The sequence below is a fragment of the Dermacentor albipictus genome, chromosome 1, assembly GCF_038994185.2.
Source record: "Dermacentor albipictus isolate Rhodes 1998 colony chromosome 1, USDA_Dalb.pri_finalv2, whole genome shotgun sequence".
Taxonomy (NCBI): Eukaryota; Metazoa; Arthropoda; class Arachnida; order Ixodida; family Ixodidae; genus Dermacentor; species Dermacentor albipictus.
In genome coordinates, this window is record NC_091821.1 from 521,260,969 (window position 1) to 521,279,321 (window position 18,353).

At 44.0% G+C, this 18,353-nt stretch overlaps 2 protein-coding genes and 1 long non-coding RNA gene across 8 annotated transcripts in view; 2 read left to right on the top strand and 1 right to left on the bottom strand.

Annotated features, from left to right (window-relative positions):
• The window catches only part of LOC139054906 (uncharacterized), a 30,251-nt gene extending 16,205 nt beyond the window's left edge, over window positions 1–14,046 (top strand). The window contains exon 2 of the long non-coding RNA XR_011511611.1: window positions 13,236–14,046. This is a non-coding gene — a long non-coding RNA (uncharacterized lncRNA). The remainder of the gene's footprint in view (window positions 1–13,235) is intronic.
• LOC135905537 (uncharacterized) overlaps window positions 1–18,353 on the top strand; it is a 121,898-nt gene that overhangs the window by 5,945 nt on the left and 97,600 nt on the right. Inside the window, exon 2 of one of the 3 annotated variants that reach the window (XM_070532640.1) lies at window positions 13,286–14,046. The exons of the other annotated variants lie outside the window; for them this stretch is intronic. The gene's annotated coding sequence lies outside the window, so the exon portion shown is untranslated. Of the gene's footprint in view, window positions 1–13,285; window positions 14,047–18,353 lie in introns of those variants that run through there. 3 annotated transcript variants of the gene reach the window in all.
• The window catches only part of LOC139054905 (heparan-sulfate 6-O-sulfotransferase 1-like), a 180,664-nt gene continuing 166,096 nt past the window's right edge, over window positions 3,786–18,353 (bottom strand). For 2 of the 4 annotated variants that reach the window (XM_070532637.1, XM_070532639.1), the window contains 2 exons: window positions 13,052–13,149; window positions 3,786–6,847 (listed from right to left, as the gene is read on the bottom strand). In XM_070532637.1, the coding sequence (XP_070388738.1) occupies window positions 13,059–13,149 (91 nt within the window). In that variant the 3' untranslated portion in view covers window positions 3,786–6,847; window positions 13,052–13,058. Of the gene's footprint in view, window positions 6,848–9,610; window positions 9,689–13,051; window positions 13,150–18,353 lie in introns of all 4 variants that reach the window. The other 2 variants (XR_011511610.1, XM_070532638.1) reach the window with 2 other exon arrangements.

Here is an 18,353-nt window from a genome sequence, read left to right on the forward strand (position 1 = left end):
ACTGTAGCATAATAGTGACACGTGTACTTATCTTTATCGGGCGACCACGTTTCGCCGCTTAACAAATGTAATCGCACAGCGAGGGACGCGCCTGCATGTATCCGACGTTTCTGGAAAGTTATCGATGCTTCTACCCGGCTGTCTGTTGTCCCCGAACCTTGTGTTATCTGATTTCATCGCGTAACGCGAATGGTGTAGAACTTTGTGGAAGGCACGCGGGTCCGAACGGTTAGTCTGGAACATTCGACGACTGCTCTATAAAAGCCGACGCGCTTGACCCGCTGATCAGATTTCCGACGATCGCCGACCGTTTCACGTGTTCGCCGCTATCGTTGTGCTTTAAGTGTAGCCTGTTTTGTGGGCACAGGTTCACCCAATAAAAGCTAGTTTTGTATTCCACCGTACTGCTTTCTTCACCGTCACTACCACGTGACAATAGTGAGAAGTACATCCGTAGATACCAAGGCTATTGACAACTGGCAAGACTTACTATGCCAAGAGAGAAGACAGCTGAGCATGTGCCAGCAATTTGAAATATTTTCACACTCCTTCAAGCTGCTTTGTGTTCAAGACAATTTAGCTTCTAGCGTAATTTGCTGCAATTTGAGCTAAATTAGACTAATCATTTCCATATAACAAATCTTCACAGGTTTACAGAACAAGCTCCACAGCTACCTCTGTAATTACAGTCATTTTGGAATTTGCTGCCATCAAATAAATCATGTCCTTCACTACACTGTTTCCAGCAGCTTCTAAAACACGTTTTACTATCAACATACCTCGTATGATTAATATAGATATATATGTGTATATGTATATAAATGTGTGCATATGTGAATGTGCGTATGTATGTGCATGTGTGTATATATTTATATAGACCGCTCGGTCACTTGTACCGCTCAGTCCTGTGGCTGGTAGATTTTACTTGCTCCCAAGCATTCACAAACAAGGAAACCCGGGCCGCCTGATTATTTCCGGCATAAACACTGCAACTGAGAACCTATCGCGCTACGTCGACTCCCTTATCTACAAGATTCCCGAAACATTTCCATCATTTATAAAAGATACCAATCACTTTCTTCAAGATGTATTAAATCTTGCCATTCCGCTTAACGCAATCCTTGTAACACTCGACGTCACCTCTCTTTATACCGCATGCCGATGGAATCGCAGCAGTCCTTAAGACTTATGAAGATTCCTATTTCAAGAAACCTATTGATAAAGAAACCCTGGGATCGTTGTTAAAGCTAATTTTTGAGCTCAATAACTTTGAATTTATAACTCATTATGTTCAGATTAGTGGTATGTCAATGGGAACTCAAATAGGCCTAAATTATGCTAATATCTTCATCGGTGTTCTGCAAAATGAGTTTTTATCCAGTACTAACCTGCAACCTTTCTTTTATAAGCGCTTTATTGATGATATCTTCTTAATTTGGGCTCACAGAGAGGCTAGCCTGTTAAAGTTCCTAGAAGGGTTCAATCACTTTGACCCTTCAATCAAAATTTCACACAATTACTCGTCAACTTCGATCAACTTTCTGTATGTCACAGTTACGCTATCGCAAGGTAAATTATTGACAAAACTTTTTCGCAAACCTACTGATAGAAACCAGCTTCTACATTTCCGGAGCAGCCATGTGCAACATTGCAAAACCGGCATCCCCTACAGTCAGGCTCACCGCTTAAAGCGATTGTGTTCAGATCGCAGATTTCATTTCTAATTGCGAACAACTCAATAGTGCTCTCGTTAAACGGCAATATCCGTCAAAGTTAATTGACGACGCCATATGCCAAGCAGAGCCGATATTCTTAGCGAAAACCGGTTACCCAAATACGTAACAGCGCCAATCTCTTGCCAACATTCTCGGCATCAACGGCATCAAATGTCTTTTCTATATTGAAACGCCACCACAATATCCTTTCCCAAAGTGAACATCTCGATATTTTTCCTGAACTGCCTCGTGCCGTGTACCGACAATGTAAAACCTCCACAATATGTTAACATCCTCAAAATTAAATGAGCACAACAAGATGTCTGGCTGCGCCCCATGGAACAAAGCGTGTTGCAAGGTGTGTGTGCACATGCAAACCGCAGAGAGAGTGATTAGTACGTCCTCAGACTTCACCCTAAAACTTTGTGGATCTTTCAATTGCGATACCTCGAATGTTGTATACATGCTTGAGTGCACAGACTACAGAAAACAGTATATTGGCTGAACAGAAACCTCGTTTCAAATACCCTTTAATAAGCACAGATTGCATGCTAATACACTTCCTAACCTACCATTATCAAGACATATCAAGACCAGGCCATTCCTTAAAAAAACTCAGGGCCACTATACCTGAATCAGGCTTTCATTCCCATCACGATCGCGAAGTCTGTGAGTCTTACCTAATCTATGAGTTTAACACCATGTCATCTGGCATTAACGAAAGCACAGGCACACTAACCAGCGTGCCTACTAAGCATCCTTGACATTAGCCGTGACGCCTTATGTATGCCATGAGACGCAGCTTTCTTTAAAGAATCCTCTATTATTATTATTGTCTTTTTTTCGCTGTAGAATCAATTCTGTGTCACATAATGTCCGTAGTCTGCACACGACACTATTCCCCCATATGCATGCCAATCAAAGCCCTGGTCATTCATCCTGCTTGCTATGACGGCTACTGCTCATGAGCAGTGCGCTTCACCCGCACTCTGAATGTACTATTGCGCGGTGCCTTATTATCTCGCATGTTTCTTTTTATTGTATTATTTTTTATTTATTGTTGATTTCAAGTGGTTTACATTGTAATATAGAGTAAACGAACGATTCATTTCTGCACTGTGCGCCACGCGTGTGGTATCGCTATATTTGTTTTTTCTTGTTGTTATTATTGCGCACAACTTTATCTGATGTATTGCGGGTTTTTATAATATTTGGGGTTTTACGTGCCAAAACCACTTTCTGATTATGAGGCACGCCGTAGTGGAGGACTCCGGAAATTTTGACCACCTGGGGTTCTTTAACGTGCACCTAAATCTAAGCGCACGGGTGTTTTCGCATTTCGCCCCCATCGAAATGCGGCCGCCGTGGCCGGGATTCGATCCCGCGACCTCGTGCTCAGCAGCCCAACACCATAGCCACTGAGCAACCACGGCGGGTTTGCGGGTTTTTATAAGGAAGCTCAAATGCATGTACATGTTACTTTGATGAAGGCTGGTCCACCAGTCAAAACGTCAGTCAAGTATACTGTGCTTATTGAACATACGTCGTACTGTTCATTTTACTACCGGGGCCAGTGTGAATTCCACAGCCATAACTATATATATATATATATATATATATATATATATATATATATATATATATATATATATATATATATAGCACAAAAGAATAAACACAACATACCTGAAAACATGTTCTTTTTTTTACTGTCAAATGTTTCGGCTGGTGGGCCAGCCTTCACCAGTGACCGACCATATTAAGGCTGGCCTACCAGCTGAAAGCAGTAAAAAAGAATGTGTTTTCACATACGTCATGTTTACTCTTTTGTGCTATAATAATGCAGCCAGTGTGCTTTTTTCCCCGCCACAAATATGTATATTGTAATGGGTGCACTGAACAGTTCCGAGGGTAACGTCTCTTCGTAACGGAGGAGGCAGGTGACGCAGAGCAGGAACAGCTGGTTGCCCGAACGGCTCACACTCGTGCCAAGCACTGGCGATCTGGCTGGCCCACTGGTTGCACAGCAGGCATGGCAGAGACGATCTTGCTGGCCTTGTTCTAGTGCTCTTCTTCTTCATTACAATATATATAAAAATAATGTGTGTGTGTTCATGTATGCGCATGCATGCATCTGTGTATACATTTATTACTGTGCAGCCATGCTTTATTGTTTTTCTTGGTTTATGTTCATAGATTATTAGCTGTTTATAAATTAATTTTGTTGCATTTTGGATTCCGCACTGGTAATGTTATATAATCATTATATTCCTATTCAATTACTGTAACGTTCATACTTTCATGTGTATTTTGATGTCGAATTATTCTTTCTCATTTCTGTGTGATGTTCAAGTACCAGATATTTGATTAATTACTTCTAATATGTTGATTTGTATTTTCCCACTATTCTTACATTCGTTGCTAATTGTATATTCCACATTTTTATGCATGTTATTACAGGAGGTCCCCCTGATAGCTTTTACTTTGGGACCTTCTTCTATATTACATTTACTTTGTAATTGTAATAATGTCTAATAATAATAAAATTCATTGGTTGAAACTAAATATTCTTTTCATACAGAATGGACAAAAGGCTCCAGAAACTCAACTAGAAGAGAAACTTGGGCTAGTTGGTGGTGATTCATGTTTCGGAAATTAATGGCACAAAACAGACAAGGACGAAGGCAAAGAAGAACATGGCACTGGCGCTGACTCACAACGGAAGTTTATTTTGAGGAAAGTCACCTGCATGTACGCAGGCCAACCTGTCAACAACTAAGCAACTGTGCACGCACATTAGGAGCCATCCTGGTGACTTGTCGAAACATGCGTGGAAACATCAGTGCATCATTATAGGGATAAAACCAGTGTGTCAAAACATAAAAAAACCATAAACCCAATAGAAAACTTCCCTATCAAACTTAACAACCTACTGTGAAACACTTTCTTCCGAATATCTCAATTCTGTTTAACCGAATATGACAGACTGCCTGCTGATGCACCTTTCCCCTTCCCTATAAATATGAAAATCTTCCATGATCTCCCTCGTGGTTCGATCTTTTGCCAGAACAAACAAACAGTTTTTTCCGCTAACGGTCAGCACCCACACTCTTTACAATGCAAAGGCAAGCGCAAAGCCCCTGTACCTTTTACTGACGACAAGTGCTCCTTTAATCTAATGTTCAAGCAGCGGCTGGTCTGGCCCACATAAACCTTACTGCATGACAGGAGCAACCTATACACAATGGAAGATCTACATATAACGTAACGTAACTAACTTTTTAACTTCTCGGAACAGAAACTGCATTCCTTGCCATGGTCCAATAATTTTTTTTTGCAAACGAGAACAAATCGTACCAAGTTTGTTGGGCGCAGACATGACCATACGCACCTACTACTAGCCACATTCAAGCAATATGAAAACTTGAGCAAATATGGCACCACCACCAGCCTTTCCTTTTTCATTGCGCGTGGAATCCCTTAATTCTCCCTTTACCTTATTAGTATTCTTTACCCACTTAAGATTATGGCAGGCCCTCAAGATTTCACTTTCCGGGTAACCAGCATTCTGTAATCTCTGAATCTGGGCAAGCAAACCCTCCTTCAACGAATGCTCACATGTCTTCTGAAACACCATGTGCAGTGTGGCATAAACAATACCGGTATTTAATATGTTTGAGTGTCCTGAGGAAAAATTTAAAAGCGCCTTTGATGAACGAGGTCCTCCCGAAACCTCATTTTAATATCCAGGAATTGAATCTCATCTTCAGCAGGCAAATCAAAAATAAATTTTAAATCTTTATCGCATTCCTGAAAAATCTTTAAAACACCAGCCACTTTACTATTTAGGTTCTCTCTTTCTGTGATGATCAAGAAATCAACATACCTAAAGACATTAAGGGCCAAACTTCTGAAATTACTGCCAACACAATAGTCAACTCGACATAGGAAAATATGGCTTAAGGCTGGGGCCACCCTCGACCCTACATATATTTGTGAGTCAGCGCCAGTGTAGTGTTCTTCTTTTCCTTCATCCTTGTCTGTTTTGCGCTGTTAATATCCGAAAAAACGAACCATAAACTTAAGTTGTTTGTTTACAACTGTTCTGGCGTTAATATTCAGTTTCATGACTGATGAGCAAACATGATTGTGCATATGAGCAACAAGCTAAGTTGCTCAATTCTGCAAGTTTGTGTTCAACATCTTACAATGGACAGATCTTTCAACACTTGCAGCCCAAAGAATTGAGGCAAATAAGGCTGCTGGTTTTGAACACACTTTCTTAGAATTGGTTGCTGAAATTTTTTAGTGCCCTCCAATCTTACTACCTTTTCAATCATGAAAAGTAAATGGCCATAAAACAAAATGGCTTTATGGTGCTTGAAGTTCAATAAATGCTGGCTTACATGCAGGGCTCATTGTTGATGCATAATCTGGTGAAATTGCTTAAGTAACAAACAATTATATATGTGACTGCGTTTTATATTTGAGTAGCAGACTAGTATGGCATGTCACATGCCTGCATTTAAATGTTGCATAGCATATCCGTCAATCATGCACTGACGTCTAAGGGGTAAGCTAAGTAAAAGATATGCATATACTATATATGTTGGTGAGGTGGGGGACAAGCATTTCACTTCACAACATTGTGGCACAGAAGCTGCCGAACCCTGGACGATCACTCTCTACAGTGGTCCTACAAGGAAGCCACATTGGGAAGCTGCAGTCATCTCGCCTCCATGCAGGTGCAACGAATAGGCATAGAGACAGCCACAGGATGTAGCTGTAGCAATGCCTCTTCCCTTACGGACACGATCTAGACTGGTTGGCAGCACCCCCAATGTTTCCAAGAGCGTTGGCAGATATGACATGCCCACTGTTTACATTCCACACACACTGCAACAGTCATCACATGCTTCCTTCCTTCCTCAAGTTCCCCACTCCCTGATGTGGAGTAGCCATCCCTCTTTGTACTGCTGCAACCACACTGTGCTGTGCTGGCACTTGAGCTGCTACCTTGCACTTGTCACTGCCATGGTAGGGGACATGCCACGCCGAGTCAGCTCAGAGAGCCAGACCCAGCAACTTCTCTTGAGGGCCAGGCCATTGGCAACGCCTCAGCCGCTGTGTCCCTGAGTATACCAACAGCATGAAGAGCACGGCAATAAGCTTCCCTGGAGCACAGAGGCAGCTCACCAAAAACCACTCATTTCAGTGTACATTGCACATTCAGACAAATCACACATGTGCTCTTAATGGCAATGGATCTGAATCCAGTTTGAGCTGAGTACACAGGCACTTTCAATAACTGCTTAGCTCAATCTGTACCCCCTCAACAATGATCAAAGGATGATATCTTCACCACAAATTTCACTGAATATTGGGCAAATTAGTCAAATGGTTTGGCCGCACTTGGTGTGCTACACTTCAGCCAATTCGATTCAGGTTGTTGGACCATGTGGCAGCGACCATTGTCAATCAAACTTTCGACCACAAATAGGCTCATTTGTAATTGAAAGTGCCCGTCCGACACAGGTAAAAATCAATGCATGCCCTCCGACACACTGCCCCACATGCACAGAGACATACAAAGCTCAAATGTACTCCAATGTCGCACAGATGACTCACTTGCGTGCTTGCATATCTCACCACACAACACCAAATAAAGCCCAAGTTACTCACTCAATTAAAGGGAAAACATTGGGAAGGCTTCTGCTTTTACCTTGTAATCACTCTAGGAGAACCAACACAAAATTTTGAATTTGAGATGTTTCTGTTGAAATTCTCAGTATAGATAGGTATAGCTGACCGATTACATGTGATAAAAATTACTGTAAACATGTTTTATTATGGTTTAAAAAAGAAACCACAGCATGTCAAGACATTGACGCCAACATGATGCATTCTGTGGCTCGTAAGCTCTCCGATGTTCCAAGAGGGCTGCTCACATCACCAGTCAGGATGCTCGCACGGGGCACAATGAGAGAAGAAGCTGGTTGTTTTCCTGCCAGCTTGTTTTCAGCTCCTCAGTCTTCCATGTGCACTATCAGAAACCATCAGCATCGGTTTTCATCTAGAAACAGACTGCCGTTACGGGGCATCAGTGCTTGGCACAACGCTCAAAGCAGAGGGATGGCACCATATCAATTGATTCGCTTGCCCATGTAGTGCCCGAAGTTGAGTGAAATGAAGGGACGCCACCATACTCGCTCACTTCATATTGTGGCCCATGCTGCCAGGTGCCCACTTGTTCATATGGACACAAGCCTACCCTGGCCTGGCGCTCTGCTTCAGGAATGATACACTTGAGAAAGAAACCTTCACCCAGAAAATTCTGTTGAAAACCCTTGTGAGCACAGAAGAAAAGGATACCGCAGTCAGTGAGTAGGGCACCTGGCTTGGCTGTGGGAGGTGTGTGGTTTGATCCCTATAACCAGACACCTACCAGTTTATAAGGGGACACAAGCATCTTCCAGCCAGACGTCTGGCTTTCCTGGGATGCGTTGCTTGAGCGAGGTTTGGACAGATCATTATGCTTGCTGTTTAAGACAAACAAAACATCAAACAAATCTGAAAAAGGAGTCTGGCGGTCCCATCTGGCCAACTTCCCAGTAGGTGGGTGTCCGTCCAAGCATCTGAAACTCCTGTAGTTGCTGAGCACTGTGACGGGAGCACACTTTTGCCTATTTTACCTGTAGGTAGTCGGCGACAGCATTCGTCTGCCTCCCACAGCAGCAGTGGATACTCTACTATTTCACCAAAGCTGTGGCGCGAGAAGGGGCTTCAGACACCTTTAAATCTCTATAGGGCCCCCTTTTGAGACAATAACCCATATGAACAACCGAACGCCAGGTCGTGGTACATCTCTACCCATTAGGAAAAACTGGCGTGTGCCCAGCAGCACCAGGATTTGAACCTAGTATCTCCCACATACGAGGCAGATGAGGCAGAGGCCGAAACATCAACTTTGACAACACCATTTTGGTCGACATTCTGTTTAGTCTGTCTAATATGTATCTACTTTCCGACCAGACATGTAATTGAATTATTGATTTAAAAATTATGAATAGTCAAAAATAATGTGACAACATACCTCAAGGACTCCCGACAGGAAGGTTTTGTCTTGTTTTTACTGATTTATTGGAAAGCCGTTTGACATGACCAAGTGGCTACAATCAATGAACATCTTTACTCGCAAGGCGCATCATTTTATAGCCTGGTGTGATGTCACACAGTCGGCAATACCTGCACAGTAGCATGCGCTTCACGTTACTCCACTGCTGGCACAGTAATTCCACTATGGAGCTTCAATTCCCCAAGAGTGCAACAAATAATTAATTCTGTTGCCTCTTACAAGACCATTTGAAAACATGCACCGAGGGCAGCGCAACTTTGCATGTGAAAAAGAAAACATCATGTCAACGAAACTCGTGGCGGTCTCGTGATACCAAACACCACTGGCACGCATGCACATACTATGGCCATGCTGCGAAAAGAAGAGTTCATTCAGCACTATACGGGACAAGAGGGGAGAGCGTGCACCCTTGCATTTTAAAAAGAAGCTCCCTATAGACCGTTTTATCAATGAGGAGGAACGTAACCTCAAACCAGCGCACCATACCGTTTTTCTCTGGTATGTGCTGATTGTTTTCTCCCAGCGGCAGCTTGAAATGGCAGCAGTTTTATTGTGAATTAGTGCGATTCTAACGTGTTCTGTCTGGGGGATTTCTGCGATGTCAGATGACTCAATGTTGCCAGGCTACCACACTATTTGGCTGCGAAAATAACTTTTGGAAGCAAGCATGAAGTGAATCTTCAGCCGTGGCAACTTCATGAAAACTGCCGCTGTGATAGCAGAGAAGCATCCGTGAGCATAAACAGAAAGGACTTGATACCATTTCGTGTCTGCTTGGAAGGTTCTGTTTGCAGTGAGCCCTCGGCGACAAACTCGGAACTCGGCACCCGTGATCAAACTGTGATATGAAAGAAAGGCACGTATTCGAGTGGATCAACTATTGCGAATGGATGAAGTTAATTATTTTTTCGTGCACACACATTAAAATTATTCTGTTAAAATGTGTTTTAAGATTATCACACTTGGAAACCAACGTTCTGGTGGAATTTGACCAAGGATGTATCATGAAAATAGTACGTGCCGACTAAGAAATGAAGGTGTGTTCTTTTCCATTTTGTCCCCAAAGCCATGCCTATGGTGCACCGGTTAGCCCTAGTTCACACGGACTCTCCCGTGCTTCCGAATCTTGCTGGCAAACTGTTGTGGGGATGCGCGACTCTCGCGCGTCCCCTGATATGTTTTTCCCGCATAGCGCGTCTCCTGTAATCCGGCTTCGCCGCGTGGTCTGGCGCCCGCGGCGGTTGGACTGGTTGAGGCGCAGTACGAGAGATGGCGCGAGTGTTGCGCTGCTAGCGCCGCCGACAGGCGGGGTTACTTGGGTGCCGCAAGACAAGGCGCTTGCTCTCTTTGGTTCGCGACAGCAAGCAGTGCGGGCGTGCCGTGCCACGTGTGCGCCGATCCGTGCTTCTGCGAGACCGTTTTGCGTGGCCGCCTTGGAACGCGCCAGCGTTCGCGTGACCGTACACGCGAACGACCAGGCGTTGGGATCCAGCATGGGGCGAACATATTCGCTCGCTATCCGGTCGCGGTGAGTCGGACTTCTAGATTTGTCGCGCGCCCATCGGCATGTTTTGTGGATAGCAACAGGGCTAGTTGGCATTGATCTATGAAAGGTGCAATAAATGCCCTTGTGATTGTTTGCACTACTGTGTTGTCGTTCCTCTGTCCCAAGAGCACGGGAGGAGGACCCAACACTGTCGACGCCACTCATTGCGCGGTTTTACTGCAGAAAATAAAGTTGCTGTTGCAAAGAGTAGTTTGTTTTTATGCTCTCTCAAGTAGGTGAGATGCCCTGCACGCACAGGCACCATTCGAGACCTAAGAATGCATAATCTTTCAACGCATCGCGCATGTCTGGTTGACCGTGGCATATTCACTGCCACTATCATAAGCTAATTTTATCTACGTTAACAGCCCTTTCGATCGAGTTATTTTACATTTCTTTATTTTGTAAAGCTTCATGCCCGGGTGCCAGATAAACAATGTTTAGAAAATCGTACATCGAAGAATTTTATGAGCATGGAAGTTAGCAAAACGTGTCTCCTCGGAGCTTCGCAGTTACCTGGATTGGGATGTACGCTAGTGCAGCACAGTGCATGACACATGAAGACACCTCTGATTGTTGGCGCACGAGTGATACCTTAATAGAGTAGGCTAGACATACAATAATAACATGTTACTACATCTATACGTTAGGTATCAATATAATGTTCAGACTTGACCTGCCTCCTATTTCCATCATGGGCAGAGCTGCGGGAGCGCCCCTTGGCCCATCGCTGTTCGATATTGCAGCTATGTTGAAGCTAAAAGATTTGTGACGACACGCTATGAAGTTTCCCAATCCAAGCAACCTGTTGACGCCTCTCTGGAAAGTGTGAAAGCTTGCCACTCGTAGTCAACAGCACGTTTGCCATGCACCCTCCAGCGCGATCCCACATATTGGCATGGCATTGGACGACAGACAGAGCTGTGATCGCAAAATGGCAGCGGCCTCAATAACACGGTTTATAGGGAAGACCAATTTGACAGCTTTTGGCAACATGGTCATTGCATGGCCTTCAAACACCACACCCGCTGATTGGCAGAATGTTAAGTTATTCGCGACACCACGTGACTGCCACCCCTGCTTTTGGTGACATATTCAGTCTCCTTTTTCACATCCAAAACTGCCCTATGCTTGACATGCCTTTTGAATGGTATGTTTAAAAGGCATTGTAATTAAAGAGGCCCTGAGCCACTTTTTTATTAAAGTCGAGAAATGCATTTGAAGTTAAATTAGACTATTTGGGAAATACTTTATTATAAAGAGTTCTTCAATGCGTTGGAGCAAGGGTGGAGATATTGGCCATCAAAAATACTGTTCACGGTGCCTCCACTCCTTCTTCAATGACTTGCACTGCAAAGGCTACAGCGGAATGGCGCATGCCCACAATGCTCCACTAACTGAATGTCACCGGGGCGTACAGTTCAAATTTGATTTTGGATGTTCAAGTAGATGCCGCTATTTCCGATTTTGGGGCCTATGATGTGCCAAATGCAGTGGACCTCAAAAGGCCACAGTGCGCTTGGCCAGTGGACTTGTCACGGCAACCCGTTGTGGCCACGATATTTATGCTACGCAGCAGACCACAGCTACATGCAACTGCAGTCTTAAGTTTCGTGTGGTTTGAGGCTGGTTGAGCGCTCAAAACTAGTTTAAATTAGCGAGATCCGGAGGTTACAATACCGATAAGCAGAATGACCAAGTTTTAAAGCCTAAGCACGCGGCCGTGGCCAAGTGTCAGCAGACGATAGTCGGCTTCTTCTGGAAGCACGTAATTATTATCGAAATTGAAAATAAGATTTTTGCTTACTTCAGCCTGTTTATTAAACTGCATCAATTTAGACAGTGACAGTACGTGAAGAAACACAATGGTTTCTGTTGAGAAGAGATCATTTGAGAAAAAGGTGACTTCATGCTCTGCTTGCGAGGATTCATGTGCTGCACATGACGGCAAAATTTGGCTGATATGTTTACAGCAGCATATGCTATTAGCAGACTGTTTTCTCACGAAGCCCAAGGAGCGGTTCAGGGCCCCTTTAAATATTTGCAACACTCTCAAGAATGTGAGATTTCTTACCATAATTATGAAGTGAACCGCTACATAAAAATGCAGAAAATTTGGACGACAAAACTTTTGCGTCAGTACTCTTTTAAGCTTTTTCAAGTAATGCACACATAGCAAAGCTGTGTGATGGCAGCAATGTGGTCGCCACCACTGCAACTCTTTATTTAGAAAACACTCCTTCAGACAAGTTTAGAAAATTTTGCTGTTGCAGTCCTCTACAATGTTCTGAAAACATTCCAAGCATCATATCTATAAGGCCACTAATAAACTAGCACTGCAACTTCTTGTCAGAGCTTGCACAATGCCTGAACTTTGAAGTGTAGTGAATGCAGGGGTGAATGGGTGAACTCATGCTTAACTGCTTCCTGCAGTGTCAAAGTGAGGTCAAAAGAAATGAAGCTTAGAACGACAGAAAGCTGACCTAGTTGGTAAGGATTCATTATGCAAAAAAGAAGTGAGGCGTGCAGACAGGACACAAGAGTAGAGAAGTGGACAACACGAATGCGGCTGAGGTCAAATGGTGTGCACTCCTTCAACTTGAGTAGAAAGCGTACCGAAATATAGCAAGCAACCTTGTCGTCGTGATCACCCACCTGGCTGCTAGCTGGGTCCACGTTCCTCAAGGCGCCGCAGCCGCTCGAACATCAGCTTGCGGGCATAGTCGTACAATTGCACATCTAAGTGGTTCAGCCTGCAACCCAAAATGCCCATGTTATAGCCTGAGTGTGCCACACTTTACAGTGCGAGCCTTTTTTTTTTTTTTCTTTGCTCTCATAGAACCTATACAGTGCTGCCGCATGAGCCCTGCCATCTCTGTGACCATGCAGAAAGACCACCGAAGGTACTTCTGGCCTCCCTACAACAGACAGTGCAGTTGTCATAAGCCAAGACAGAAACAGGGAAAAGAAGAATAAGGAAACGGCAAGAAAGCGTGAGGTGGCAGTGACAAAGAAAAAAGAGTAAAAGAATACAAATGTGTCCGATTGAAAAGATATGAAAGAAGTGGGAAAATGCACATGGGGCCAATGCTGCAAAAGGACACGTAGCAGAAGAGAACAGCCCTGCTACACTCTGGGACGACGGGCAGCAGAAGGAGCTGGAGGCCGGATGGATCGCAGAGACGGTGGCAATCCAGTGGCAGTTGTGCCGCGGCTGTGACCCATGAGCTGAGCAGGTGCCCCACCGGATACCCCAGCTACAGGCCGATTTCTGGGACTCGCTGCAGCTATGATCTGCAGGCTCAGCTAGGTGATCCAGGCGCCTCAGTCACTTCAACCCCCTGACCAGGTCAACTGTAGACCGAACGGCATAGACAGCGACGTCAAATCCACGATGCATTGGCGAGCCCAACAACTTTTCGTTGGAAGCAGCTACGACTAGGTGACGCAGCAGCACCAGACTTTAGAGGATAAGTACTTTCAACTAACTCACTCTGTGTATACACAGAGTGGGTTAGCTTGTTGTTGTTTGTTAGAGTGCAGTTTGTTGTTTGTTATAGTTTGCTGCTTGGTTTGTAGTGCATGCTTATAGATGACAGATGTATTTTCCTTTTATGTTTACGCTCCATTAAAGGGTTTTCATAACTCAATTGTTCCTTGCATCGTGTTTAACACCTTGAGACCTTGAAAGCAGAAAAGCGCTGTTTTCACTTTCTCAATGCATTATTATTCACCAGTGACATAGCACTTTTGATCAAAGCGCAAACAAAATGTTAGTGCTGGTGATAATTCACATAGGGCCTTTATTTGCATTAACGGCAGTAAGTGAATACTCAAACTAGGAGTGTGTGCAACTTCCAATGTAGCGACACCCGACTGCACACACTTTCAAAGCAAAGCTTTGTGAACAGATACAATCCGTTTTCGTGCATCTCAAAAACATTTGGCAGCATCATTAGTTTGCGAGCGCCTGCCTCTAACCATAGCAATTGCAGGCTTACAGGAAAACCATGTGGCTGCGCATTTCATGGTTTGAGAGAAGAAAAAAAAGAGATATCAGCTTTCGTGACGCTCGTAACTCCCAAAAGAAACATGCGACAGGGCCAAATCTAAAGTTTACAAACACAGGTATCAGCATGCGGCAGTAAACTAGGTGAAGCAACAATCTAAACTATCCCGGTGGTTTAGTGCTAACATAGTGCTAAGCAAAAAATTTGCTCTAGCAAAAGCTGAGGAGTGGCAGGACAATAACAATATTTTTTTTTAACTCGAAAGGGATTACAGCATCTCGTTTCCATTTCATGGTGCTGCAGCGTACACAGAGATCACACAGTGTCAGAGGACACTTTTTTAGCTGTACAATCATCATCATCATTATCATCAGCCTAGTTACGCCCACTGCAGGGCAAAGGCCTCTCCCATACTTCTCCAACTACCCAGGTCATGTACTAATTCTGGCCATGCCATCCCTGCAAACTTCTTAATCTCATCCGCCCACCGAACTCTCTGCCGCCCCCTGCTACGCTTCCCTTCCCTTGGAATCCAGTCCGTAACCCTTAAGGACCATCGGTTATCTTCCCTCCTCATTACATGTCCTGCCCATGCCCATGGCTTCTGGAATATTTGGCTTTTAATCTGAGAAATTCAGATCTTTTTTAGTGTGTATCGCATGCCTGCATCTTTGGAAAAATATTCTACCTTGTCGATCGCTCTCTGCAGGATATCTTACTTTTTGCCAATGGAACTTTTGGAGGCCCATAATGTTATGTTGTTCACATATGTTGCTTGACCCAGCTTGGGTTCCTCCTCTAGCGATAGAGCAAGAGCTCCCGCATCCCTATGTTAAATACTAGTGGAGATAGGATTGAACCTTGTGGGACTCTCCAGTTGCGTATTGACATAGATCGGATTGAGCTGGTGCTGACTCTCACCGTTCAGTTTGTTAGAAAAGAGGTTATGTAATTATACGTTTCTTTCTCCACATCCAATGTTGCATAGTTCCTCGAGTATTGTTTCGTGGGATATGGTGCCATAAGCTCTTTTGATGTCCAAGGCTAGGATTAGCCTGTGTGTGCTCCCATTTGGGGAGTTTAGTGCTTCCTCCTTTAGCAGCAGAAAGGCAACCTGGGCTGCTACGTGTGGTCTAAAATCCCAACAATGAATTGGGGAAAGGTCAGTCTGCTTCAACATACGAGCCCAATTGTGTTCGTATAACTGACCTGTGCTGCTATGTGCAGTCTAAAGCCCAACATTGAATTGCAGAAGGGGTGGTGCGTCTCATTGTAGGAGCCTAATCGTGTTTGAATAACTGTTTGTAAAAGTTTACCCATGCATGAAGTCAGAGACATGGGTCTGAAGTTTTGTAGGTACTTGGTCTTTCCAGGTTTTGGCGTTGATATGATTTCCGTTTCTTTTTTTTCATTCATGCGGTACTTTTCCAATGGCTCAATATTTTAATTGAGGAAGTCCGTGTGTTGGAATAGAGTTTCATAGTTCAGATTGTGAACCATTGCATTCGCAATTTGGCCCCTGCCAGAGACCGCATTCTTTTTGAAAGATTGCACAGCTGCATGCACTTCGGCTACACTTATGGGGCTGCCGAGTTCTGGTTTCTCTGGGGCGTCGTATTTGAGATATGTCCTTTCCTTGACTGGTCCCTCTTTGGGGCGAAGATAAATGTTTGAGTTGAGCAATTTGTGTTTCGTAGGCTCCCACAAATTCGCTCTCTATCTGTTGGAGAATTTTCTTTGTGGCTGTTGAGATGTTAGTCGGATCTAACACACAGCATAATATTGCCCACGTTTTCTTCGTGCGCAAAGTTCCCCGGAGGGAAGCACAGAATTGAAGCCAATTTGTCATCTAGTGCTTGAGCATATTCATTAGCTCCTTGGACGAGCTCTGCAATTCGTATCTTTAGTTTTCTGTTATGTCGTGTTTTCCATCATTTGGTGTCCAGTGAGCACCTCTTTTCGGTGTCTGAAGGAACTGTGACATGCAGTGACATGTCATTGCTCCCTGAACATGTCGAGCAGATGTCCTTCCTTTATGACAACATTCATCATCATCATCATCATAATGGTTACACCCACTGCAGGGCAAAGGCCTCTCCCATGCTTCTCCAACCCCCCCGGTCATGTACTAATTGTGGCCATGTTGTCCCTGCAAACTTCTTAATCTCATCTGCCCACCTAACTTTCTGCTGCCCCCTGCTACGCTTCCCTTCCCTTGGAATCCAGTCCATAACCCTTAATGACCATGGGTTATATTCCTTTCTCATTACATGTCCTGCCCATGCCCATTTCTTTTTGTTCATTTCAACTAAGATGTCATTAACTCGCGTTTGTTCCCTCACCCAATTTGCTTTTTTCTTATCCCTTAACGTTACACCCATCATTCTTCTTTCCATAGCTTGTTGCGTCGTCCTCAATTTAAGTAGAACCCTTTTCGTAAGCCTCCAGGTTTCTGCCCCGTACGTGAGTACTGGTAAGACACAGCTGTTATAGACTTTTCTCTTGAGGAATAATGGCAACCTGCTGTTCATGATCTGAGAATGTCTGCCAAACGCACCCCAGCCCATTCTTATTCTTCTGATTATTTCATCTCATGATCCGGATCCGCGGACACTACCTGTCCTAAGTAGATGTATTCCTTCACCACTTCTAGTGCCTCGCTACCTATCTTAAACTGCTGTTCTCTTTCGAGAATATTAAACATTACTTTAGTTTCCTGCAGATTAATTTTTAGACCCACCCTTCTGCTTTGCCTCTCCAGGTCAGTGAGCAGGCATTGCAATTTTGTAGGCAACGAACAGTAAGCTGATTGGTCTATAATTTCTCAAGTCTTTGGCACCCCCTTTCTTATAGATTAGGACTTTGTTAGCGTTCTTCCAAGATTCCGGTACGCTCGAAGTCATGAGGCATTGCGTATACAGGGTAGCGAGTTTTTTTAGAACAATCTGCCCACCATCCATCAACAAATCTGCTGTTACCTGATCCTCCCCAGCTGCCTTGCCCCTTTGCATAGCTCCCAAGGCTTTCTTGACTTCTTCTGGCGTTACTTGTGGGATTTCAAATTCCTCTAGACTATTCTCTCTTCCATTATCGTCGTGGGTGCCACTGGTACTGTATAAATATCTATAGAACTCCTCAGCCACTTGAACTATCTCATCCATATTAATAATGATATTGCCGGCTTTGTCTCTTAACGCATACATCTGATTCTTGCCTATTCCTAGTTTCTTCTTCACTCCTTTTAGGCTTCCTCCGTTCCTGGGAGCATGTTCAATTCTATCCATATTATACTTCCTTATGTTGGCTGTCTTACGCTTGTTGATTAACTTGAAAAATTTTCACAGTTCTATTTAGCTGTAGGGTTAGAGGCTTTCATACATTGGCGTTTCTTAATCAGATCTTTCGTCTCCTGCAATGGCTTACCGGTATTCTGTTTAACGAAGTTACCACCGACTTCTATTGCGCACTCCTTAATGATATCCATAAGATTGTTGTTGATTGCTTCAACACTAAGGTCCTCTTCCTGAGTTAAAGCCAAATACCTGTTCTGTAGCTAGATCCGGAATTCCTCTATTTTCCCTCTAGTGCCCTCCCAAAACTGGTTTTCTTTCATGCCGTCCATTACTGTTTAAGATTCCTGTTACCTTGAAGGTCTTGACAACGAATAAAACCGCATGCCAGGCATTTAAAATCTATGCAATCACTTTGTCAAACGATGCCAACTGAATGATGCTGCCAAACCTGCTAAAATATGCACCTCAGTCTAGCCAACACCGTTGAAAAATGCTGGACCTATGCCATCTACGTTCCGAGATCGCGATCCTGCGGGATACCATGACAATGATGATGCCGTTGACAGCAGGACCGTAGATCTGGTGTCCACTAGTAGTGGCTCGCAGCAATCAACCAGCACGCAAATAGCCACCGAGATTGCAGTGGAACCATTC